This window comes from Bison bison, unplaced genomic scaffold, assembly GCF_000754665.1.
Source record: "Bison bison bison isolate TAMUID 2011002044 unplaced genomic scaffold, Bison_UMD1.0 scf7180017862979, whole genome shotgun sequence".
In the NCBI taxonomy this organism is placed as follows: domain Eukaryota; kingdom Metazoa; phylum Chordata; class Mammalia; order Artiodactyla; family Bovidae; genus Bison; species Bison bison.
This window is the reverse complement of record NW_011493551.1, coordinates 1766097-1776244: the sequence shown is the minus strand read 5'-3', so window position 1 is coordinate 1776244 and position 10148 is coordinate 1766097. Positions and strand designations below refer to the sequence as shown.

The window sequence follows — 10148 nt, the reverse complement described above, 5'->3', positions numbered from 1 at the left end:
GGGGTGGTTGGAAGGATTGCATAAGCAAGTGCATGGAAAGCACTTACCTCCATGTCTGACATTTGAAAAGTACTCAATAAAGAACTAGACAAGGTCCACAATTTCTCATTGCCAATTGCAAAATGCACAAAACTCTGAAAACCAAATGTCCGTTTGATAGCAAAATTGATCCAATCAATGTATTTGCTTTAAAACCTGCACTGATAGGAGGCTGCTTACAGTCACCATTCATCCCATGTAGAGGGAATATGTGTAGCATTTGCAGTAGAATGTGAGCATGTTTAATTAAGGGGCCACCCCAGATTCAACTGGCATGTTTCATAATACACAGTTACAGACACTGTACTGGGGCTTCCCTGGTGGCTCAGATGGTAAAAAGAAAAAAAAACCCGTCTGCAATGCAGGAGACCGGAGTTCAATTCCTGGGTCAGGAAGATCCCCTGGAGAAGGGAATGGCAACCCACTCTAGTGTTCTTGCCTGGAGAATTCCACGGACAGAGGAGCCTGGTGGGCTACATAGTCCATGGGGTCGCAAAGAGTCAGACACGACTGAGCGACTGACACTAATGAAACATTGTATTACCATTCCCAAATCCAAAAAGTCCCAAATTTCAAAACCTGTCTGGCCTCAGGAGGGTTGGATAGGGGTCCTTGCCTGTTGTCACCATCATCGTTATTGGCCTATGTAGAAGTACTTGTCACCGGCAGACTGCAATGTGAAGATCATGGGTTTTTCAGATGTTGCTCCCATCTGCAGTTTTGCAACAGGTCTCAATTCTGGGACCCTGTTCCACCTGTCAGGGCAGCATAGTGGTAGGGCTTCTTCAGGTCTGTGGCTGAGGGACCAAACCCCAGCCACTCGGGCCAGGGCAGGGGGTGGAGTCCCCCAGGGACTTAGCCAAGTAGGAGCTGCCAGAGCCTCATGGTCAGGAAGTGAGAGCTGGGGGACACTGAGGCCCAGATATTAGGTCAAGGGGCTGCACAGGAGCCTCTATCCAGATAGTGGACAGATGCTGCACTCCTGGTGGAGCCAGCAGGTGGGCTTGGCAGAGCAGACCAAGAAGCAATGGCAGAGCAAGTGGCATGCCTGCTCCTCAGAGAGACTGGACCTCAGAGGGTGGACTGAAGCAGGACTGCACACTGTCAGTCAGATACTGCTGAGACAGTCCTTCACAACACAGAGACGGAGCACTCAGTGGGTATACAGTGCATATTTACTCAACCTCCTGTCTTGGAGGAAGGTGGGAACTGCCAGGCACTCAGCTATGCCTGGCATTGTACCTGGAACCTACCAAGTATTCAGTATGCATTCATTCATCGAATTGGTTGTGTACATAGCTACCGTCACACTTTTCAGACTGCGGCTCAAGACCCACTCAGTAATAGACTATAATCAGTTGGGTGGACCAAGATTAACCTAAAAAAAAATAGAAAATATCAGACATCATACCCTTTTATATAGTAAGGAGTGTATTGTGGCATAAAACTGGTTTCAGAGGAGTGTGTGTGTGTTTACTGGGTAAAAGGTATTTCTTACTGCTTGAAAAACACTGGAAATGAGATTTTTAAAAATCACACAGGCGCACTTACTTGCCAGGTTGTGCAGTTGAGCTGTGGAGTCTGTAGTTTGGAAGGGTTTCTGGCAAGGGTTGCTTACTGGTGGTTCCTGGAGGAGATGAGCTATTGGCCTGGCTGGATCGAGGCAGGGAGAGAGGGGAGGGTATTCCAGAGTCAACAGGCGTGAAGGCAGAGAAGTGTAGCAGGGTGCAGATTGCTGCCCGTGGAGACAGGTATGACCACGGAGCGACTTGTTATGGGGGAAGCAGGATGGGGAGCATCAGGCAAGGTCGTGTTTGAAGAGGGTGGAGGGCACACTCTCTATTTGATAGGCAAATAGTTGGCACATGTGAACTGACTCAGGAGAGGAGTGAGCCACAGTGTGAGCTGGGAAGCTGGGAACTGGCCTGGAGCCAGAAGGTCACGGGGAGGAGAGCACTAGCCCGACTGAGGCCCAGGAGGCTGGGCCTGTGCAGCTGGGAGGCTGGGGGAGGGGGATGGATGAGCCGTATGTGACTCAGAGCCGTGCACTGGGGGGCAGGAGACAGGCTGCTGGGCAGGTTGAGGAGGGGCTGAAGGTTGACCTTGGATGTGCTGTTGGTGCTGAGGGTGGGTGCTCCACACGTGTCTATCTCCTCCAGCCATGGGGTGTCCACTCTCCCAGCCCAGAGCACCCCCATCCTGCCTGCAGCCCCCTCAGGCTCTTATCCTGTACTAGTAAAGGGTCCCGTGATGGATGGTGGCATCTTGACATCTAGGGCTCTGTGTGGCCTGCTGGGGGACTCCACAGGCCCACAGGACCGTGAGGCTGTCTGTCATGTGTACAGCCCCAGGGCCCCACAGACTCCTGGCTGAGGTCCGGGCTGCGTGTGGGCTGATGCCCGTCACCTGTGCCCACCCAGGTGCGAGTGTGCGCCAGGCTACGCAGGTGGCAACTGCACCGAGAAGCAGGATGACTGCAGGGACCACCGCTGCCAGAACGGGGCCCAGTGCGTGGACGAAGCCAACGGCTACTCCTGCCTCTGTACTCAGGGCTACAGGTGAGCGGCCTCTGGAGGCGCCAAGAGTGACTGACGTCTCCTAGCCGTCAGCTCGGGCGCTGGCAGGAGCCCCCAGGCAAGAGTAACGGCAGAGCCTGGGAGAGTTAACTGTCGCTGTGCCAGTCACCATCTGTGTGGCCTGGGGAGAGTTACTGAGTGGCTCAGAGCACAGGCAGAGGGTGCCTGCCCTGACTGACGGAGGGAGCAGGAGGTGGGCACAGATGACTGGGCAGCGCTCCATCACTTACCTGCCCAGTGAATCCCTGAAGACATTAAAGGCCATTAAAAGTCACTTACTTTTGCATCTTGGCCTCTCTGAGAGGTTGGGAGGGAAGGGCACCTGCCTTTCTTCTGGTCACCCACCTCCCATGTTCTGCTTGTATCTTCTTTTAAAAAACAGTTTTATTGAGATATAACTTATATACCATATAATTCACCCAGGTAAAGTGTAGAATTCAGTGGCTTTTTTGTGTAATCTCCGAGTTAGGCATCCATTGCCACAATCAATTTTAGGAGATTTTCATTACCCCAAAGAAACTCCACACTTATCTGTTACCACAACCCTCTTCCATCTCACCTTTAGGCAACCACCAACCTACTAATGTCTGTGTGCATAGATTTATTTATTCCGAATATTTCATATAAATGGAATCAACAATCTGTGGTCCTTTGTGATTGACTTTCACTTAGCATCATGTTTTCGAGGTTCTCCATATGGAATCATGTATCAGAATGTCATTCCTTTTTATGGCTGAATACTATTCCACTGTATGGATATACCACATTTGTTTATCCATTCATTGTTGATAGACATTTGAGTTGTTTCTACTTTTATTTTTTTGCTATTGTGCATATTTGATGCTACAGAGTCTTCTCTCTTTTGTTTGTGTCTTAAGTCTCAGTTTTCTTTTCTGCAAAGTGGGTATAGTAAAACCTGCTACCAGAGTTTGCTAATGTGAGCACTGAGTGCTTCTTAAAGCCAATATGCACACAAGTCACCTGGGATCTTGTTGAAAACCAGATGCAATAGGCTTTCCATCCCTGACAAGTGCTCAGGTGATGTTGATGCTGCTGGTCCAGGGGCCACACTTGTTTCTCACCTCATTTCTCAGCATCCTTTTGGCTCTTAGTTCTCACAGGGAGTGTTCAATTAGGAGCATCTTCCATTGCTTTAAAGCAAGTGTCCCAAGATGTTTAGTGAGTTTCTCTCCAGCACTGTGGGAAAGGAAGATGCCTCCTTGCTCCTGCCCTCTCTGACCTGAGTCCTTTCCCTCTCAGTGGTCAGCTCTGTGAGACCCCTCCCAGACCACCTGGCCCCAGGAGCCCCTGTGAAGGGACTGAGTGCCAGAATGGGGCCAACTGTGTGGACCAGGGCAACGGGCCCGTGTGCCAGTGCCTCCCAGGCTTTGGCGGCCCTGAATGTGAGAAGCTGCTCAGTGTTAACTTCGTGGATCGGGACACCTACCTGCAGTTCACAGACCTGCAGAACTGGCCACGGGCCAACATCACGCTGCAGGTGCGTGCCCAGGGCACCTGGTCATAGAGGGTGGTCAGAGAACAACAGGGGACCCTGGTCTCAGGTCAGAGCATCATCAAGACAGTGGGGAGGACTCTGTTAGCCAAAATTCTATGGATGTGGGTACCAAGATCTCAGCTTGAACTAGTTTAAGCACAGTTGGAAAGGTTATTGGGTCACAAAACCAGTCTTAGAGAAGGGCAGGGGTGGAGGTAGTCTCATGGGTGACTGGATCCAGAAAATCAAACTTAGGCGGATCCCCTCCCACCATCTCTTGTTTCAATGACTCCTCAGCTTCAGCCTCCAAGGCTGCAGACAGGCTTTCTCCATGTGGCTGGAATCTGGCCACAGCTAGCCCTGTGTTCCCTTATTTTGCCATTCCATGTCTTAAATTCCACTCAGAACATCATTATGTTGAGGGAAAGAAAAGCAAGTCCCACTTCCACAGCGTTGTTTGCTAAACATTTCTTGGGGCAGGGAGAGTATTGCATATCACATGATAAAAAAATTAAAGCCCTCTTTAGTCATCTCTTTCCCCCAGATTCCATTCCCTGTCCCTACTGCCATGCTACAGTCCATGGTGTCGCAGAGTTGGACACGACTGAGCGACTAAACATACACACACATCCCAACCTCCATGTCTTTCTTCTCTCTTTCATTTGTCCTCTTCGCTTTCCTTTTTCTCATAACCTTTTAGCCTCTCAAACATGCTCACTCTGCTCTCCATCCCATGATCTCCTCTGCAAAATCCTGTTCACTCACATCGTCCACTAGCAAGACCACAGCTAACTTAACTGCTCAACAAAATAAAGCTCATGGAAACCCGGCCCAGCCATTGCCTCAGGCACATCCTTGGAGAGGCTTGGTTTAGCCTGCTGTCCCGCTGCTGGCTCTCCTCTGCCAACTCGAGTTGGACCACAGTCAGCAACCTCAGGGAAGATCGCTGATTGGCCTGTCTCAGGCTACTTGCCCATCCCTGGACCAATCACTGAGTCCAGCGGGGACAGGGTACTATGATTGGACCAGACTGGCCCATGTGTCAGCTCTACAAACCAGGGGGACAGCATCTTTCCAAGAAGAGGGACAGAGCAGGAAAAAACCATCGTGGCTCCTACAGCATCATCACAGCAGAATCTCTCTCCCAAGGCACAACTCCAGCTTTTGCTTGCATGGCTCCAGTGATGAGTGCTTGCTTCCACGGTTGTTCTAGCTATTTGAGAGTCTTTCTGAATTTGTCCTTTCTATAGGTTCCATCCGGGTCCCAAGGCAGCTTCCTGAGGCACACAGAACAGGATACCCTAACTGTTCTCTCTGGGCAGGTGGTCCCAAGCTCTTATATACCCCCAGCGCAGAGTTTCCAGGCCTCAGCTGGCCCATCTGTCCTCCCCTGCCTGGCCGTGGCCGACTGGCAGTGGATGGGGTTCTAGTGGGGTTGGGGGAACGGGGAGTGGGAGAGAGGACCCCAGCCTGGGTCAGCACCCGCTGAAGGCTATGTCACTCAGGCAGGGGAGGACAGTTCCGCCCGCATTTCTCTTTTAATGGTGGGTCCTCCTTCTGCCCCACCCGCCAGCCTGTGCTGCTGCTGTGTGGGGTGGGGTGGGAGAGAAAGTGCCATTGCCATAGGTCTCCACGGCAGAAGACAATGGAATCCTGCTGTACAATGGGGACAACGACCACATTGCGGTGGAGCTCTACCAGGGCCACGTGCGTGTCAGTTATGACCCGGGCAGCTACCCCAGCTCCGCCATCTACAGGTAGTGCTTCCTCCTGCCCACCAGCTGCCCTCAAGGGCTGGGGAGGCGGGGGTGTTGCTGCCACAGAGAGGTCTTCTGGGCCAAGAGCAGGTGCTTATCAGGATCCCCAGAGATCTGGGCTGCTCAAGTGGAAATGGCATTCAAACCACTGGGTCCAGTCCCACACTGGGTCTGAGGATCTGGGGCCTGAGCTGTGGTCCCAAGCTTCCCAATCTCACCACCACCTCACCGGGGGCTCCATAGTGGGGAGGGAAGGCTGATTAATTGGAAACCCCTGCCCCAAACTCCTTAGCTTTCCCAAGAGAGTCCCCCGAAGGGGAACATGAGGGACCAGGTCAGAGGCCACTGAGTTTCCACAGTCCTTCCTCTCAGAGATTTGGTTTCTTGGGAAGCAGGTGCTGGACCAGTGGCCTTTCTAGGGAAGTGACTGGGGAGGGATGGGTCAAACTGAAGGCCATTCCGTTGGGTGGGGACACCTCGTCTTCTTCCAGCACTGAGACGATCAACGATGGGCAGTTCCACACAGTTGAGCTGGTCACCTTTGACCAGATGGTTAATCTCTCCATCGATGGCGGCAGCCCCATGACCATGGACAACTTCGGCAAACACTACACCCTGAACAGCGACGCCCCCCTCTATGTGGGAGGTGAGGACCTGCAGGCCTGGCTGGAGCTGCAGCCGGCCTTCCCTGGGCCTCCCCATTGTGTGGTGGTTATTCCAGGTGGGGCCTCTCTTGCCCTCTGGCCTGAGGCTTGCCAGGATCAGGACTGTCCTGTGGAGGACATTCCAAGGTGGCAGTGGGGGTGGGGAGACCCTAGTGAATGGCCAAGCTGCAGGTGGATTGTCCTCCTTGCCTGGAGCCCACTCTGCTCGCTGCCCACCCAGACTGACCAAGAAGGATGGAAGTGTGGGTTGGACCTGAAGCCTGGCCTGGGAGGGGGCTTGGCCTTTCCCAGCCACCTTTTGCATGGCAGCCACCTTTCCTCTTGCTTTTAGGCCAGAAGGCGGCTTGTTGGTCATTCAGGGTCCATTCTCAGGGCCCTTGGGAGTTCCACGTGTAGACTCCTTGCATCAGCTGGGGACCTCCCAAAGGGGCTTACAGGCTTCGCGGGTAGATGACCCCACCCAGCACCTGAGAACGTTTCTAGGTCTAGACGAGACAGGTTTCTAGCTGCAGCGGGGCCATCTCAGTGCTGTGCAGGGCCTTGCTGAGACTCTGGACAGGTATGAGGGATGGGGTCTTGGATGCTAATCCCAGCTCTGCTGTTTACTAGTGGTGCAATTTCACTGAGCATGGAAATCAAAGGGGTTTCAGCAGCTCTGAAGTCAGAGGGTTGCTGTGCAGTGATGACCACGAAAGTGGGTGACAAAGTGCTGTACACATGAGTTCGAGGCCCAAGTCCTTCGCTGCTGGGAGGTAAACGCTGAGCTTCTGGGCAGGAGCCTTGGATGAGGGTGGCCAGGCTCAGGCACCCAGAGCATCTCTTGTCAGCTGATCATAAGGAAAAGAGCTTTTCCATTTCTCCTGGGAAGGGAGTCTGGCCCCTCTAAGGTGGCAAAAGAAACATTGGCTCTGGGTTGCAGAGACTGGGGGACAGATGCTGAGGGCACTAGGGAACACTGTAGAGATGCCTAGCAGACCTCAGGGTGGGGTGCTGGGCATGGTCTGAGCCCAGCGCGGCCCAGCTCTGACCCCTCCCCTCCATCCCAGGGATGCCGGTGGATGTGAATTCAGCTGCCTTCCGCCTGTGGCAGATCCTGAATGGCACCAGCTTCCATGGCTGCATCCGAAACCTGTACATCAACAACGAGTTGCAGGACTTCACCAAGACACGGATGAAGCCAGGCGTGGTGCCAGGCTGCGAGCCCTGCCGGAAACTCTACTGCCTGCACGGCATCTGTCAGCCCAATGCCACCCCGGGGCCCGTGTGCCACTGCGAGGCCGGCTGGGGGGGCCTGCACTGTGACCAGCCAGCCGACGGCCCCTGCCATGGCCACAAGTGAGCCCTACCCACCTGTGGGTTCCCTTCCCTCCCCCGAAAGTTCCACTTCCCCATGGTGAGGAAGTGTTAGTTACTCACTTGTGTCCGACTCTTTGCGACCCCATGGACTGGGGCCCACCAGGCTCCTCTGTCCATGGAATTCTCCAGGCAAGAACACTGGAGTGGGTTGCCATTCCCTTCTCCAGGGGATCTTCCTGACCCCAGGGATCGAACCCAGGTCTCCTGCATTGCAGGCAGATTCTTTACTGTCTGAGCCATCAGGGAAGCCCCCATGGTAAGGAAGGACTATACATTTAAACCCCCAGATTGGAACATGTAGCCTAACACAGGGTTTTATTAATATTTCTTGGTTTTCAGTTTTTATTAACAGGCAAAGGACCCTAGGGACAAACACAGAAGGATATTTTGCTCCCTTTGTTTCAGTTTTGGGAACAGAATAACATCCCATGAAGCCCAGGGCTGCAGGGCTGGTGGGGCGTGGGGAGGGCTCCCCTGGGGCAGGCTTGGACTGGCTGCGGCCTATCCTCACAGCGCCTCTTCTCTGTCCCCCTAGGTGTGTCCACGGGAAGTGCGTGCCTCTGGATGCTCTTTCCTACAGCTGCCAGTGCCAGGATGGGTACTCGGGGGCCCTGTGCAACCAGGCCGGGGCACCTGCAGACCCCTGTGAGGGCCTGCGGTGCCTGCATGGCCACTGCCAGGCCTCAGCCACCAAGGGGACACACTGTGTGTGTGACCCCGGCTTTTCGGGCGAGCTGTGTGAGCAAGGTCAGGGGCCCCCCTCCTGACATGCCCTCTCCAGGGACCCTCCCCACAGCTGGCTTTAGCGACTTGACTTTTCTTTTTCCCAACCTCAGTGGCCCCTCTGTGCCCCTCTCCCCTCCTTGTGGGCAGTAGTGCCCCCAACCTTCTGGGCTCTGAGCCCCACTCCCAGACCAGTGCTCTATCTCTCCCTGGCCCAACTTGCATTGCAGCCCCTTTATCTGGGCTCAGTGCCCCTCTGGCTGGGGTCTCTCCTTACCGAAGAGACCACCAGGGTAATAGCATCTTAGCCCATCACCTTGGGACCTAGAGAGCAGCAGGAGGTCTGAGAGTTGGGGACTCCTTCCCAGGCCTTTCTGGCCCACATGACCAAGATGGCCAAGGGGCTTCCACTGAAGTGGGTAGGGAGGAGCCTGAGAAATCCAGAACTCAGGCCCCTTTAGGTCCCCTATGCCAGACCCTCTGGCTCCAATTCCGTCTCTGACATCATTGCCTCCCAGGCTTCTAGCCCCTTCTTGAGCCCACCTTACTGGCGCAGCCCAATCTGTCCTGGAGGCTCTTGGCAGCTAGAATATTCTTCCTTTCCGCTGACCTCACTGTGGGCCCAGGAGGAGGCATGTGCATGTGCATGCCGGGCAGGGAGGATGTGGGGATGGAGGTGGGGTCTGAGAGCTGGAGGGCTGTGTCCAAGGATGCTGTCCCCAACTCCTGCTCGTTTTTCCTCCTCATCTTCCTTCTGCCTCCCCAGGGCAGAGCCGGCCCTCGGGTGTGCCCTGAGGCTTTCTCTTGGTGTCTGTCCCATCCAGAGTCCGAATGCCGGGGGGACCCTGTCCGGGACTTTCACCAGGTCCAGAGGGGCTATGCCATCTGCCGGACCACGCGCCCGCTGTCGTGGGTAGAGTGCCGGGGCTCATGTCCGGGCCAGGGCTGCTGCCAGGGCCTGCGGCTGAAGCGGAGGAAGTTCACCTTTGAGTGCAGCGACGGGACCTCTTTTGCCGAGGAGGTGGAGAAGCCCACCAAGTGTGGCTGTGCCCTCTGCGCGTAGCGCCTGGAGTGCACGGGGAGGGGAGAGGGCGGGAGAGGGGGCGCGGCCGCAGCAGAGACTGAGTGGCCTGCATCTGGGCCGGGGTGCTGGCCATCACCACGGAGACGCCTAGGCACCCCGCCTTCTGGTGGCGGGTCGGGCCAGAACCACCTTTCTAAAGCAGAGGGCGCCGCAACTGGGCAGGGGCAGGGCGGGGCGGGCGGGCGGTGGGCGTGCCGGGGCTGCAGTCCGCCCTCTCCGGAAGTGCCTTGCACAAATAGGCGCTTAATAAATATTTGTTGAATGAATGTGTGCGTGAGGTCAGGCCAAGAAGTGCAGAATGGTGACACCTCCTCTTTGCCTGCTTCCTGGGTCTCAGGAAGGGACTGCCCCTTCCCAAACCAGACGTCCCCTCTCGCCTGTGGCCCGGGCAGGCCCCAGAAGCCCTCTTGCCCACTGCAGATAACCCTGAAGTACTCCCAACCTCCCCTGGGG

General features: G+C 55.0%; 1 protein-coding gene across 1 annotated transcript in view; it reads left to right on the top strand.

The window, feature by feature from the left end:
* Positions 1 to 9753, top strand: part of SLIT1 (slit homolog 1 (Drosophila)) — a 179008-nt gene extending 169255 nt beyond the window's left edge. Inside the window, exons 33-39 of the mRNA XM_010833109.1 lie at positions 2460 to 2597; positions 3876 to 4113; positions 5737 to 5867; positions 6359 to 6513; positions 7579 to 7867; positions 8424 to 8635; positions 9436 to 9753. Coding sequence (XP_010831411.1) covers positions 2460 to 2597; positions 3876 to 4113; positions 5737 to 5867; positions 6359 to 6513; positions 7579 to 7867; positions 8424 to 8635; positions 9436 to 9674 — 1402 coding nt within the window. The 3' untranslated portion in view covers positions 9675 to 9753. The remainder of the gene's footprint in view (positions 1 to 2459; positions 2598 to 3875; positions 4114 to 5736; positions 5868 to 6358; positions 6514 to 7578; positions 7868 to 8423; positions 8636 to 9435) is intronic.
* The last annotated feature ends 395 nt before the right edge of the window (positions 9754 to 10148 follow it).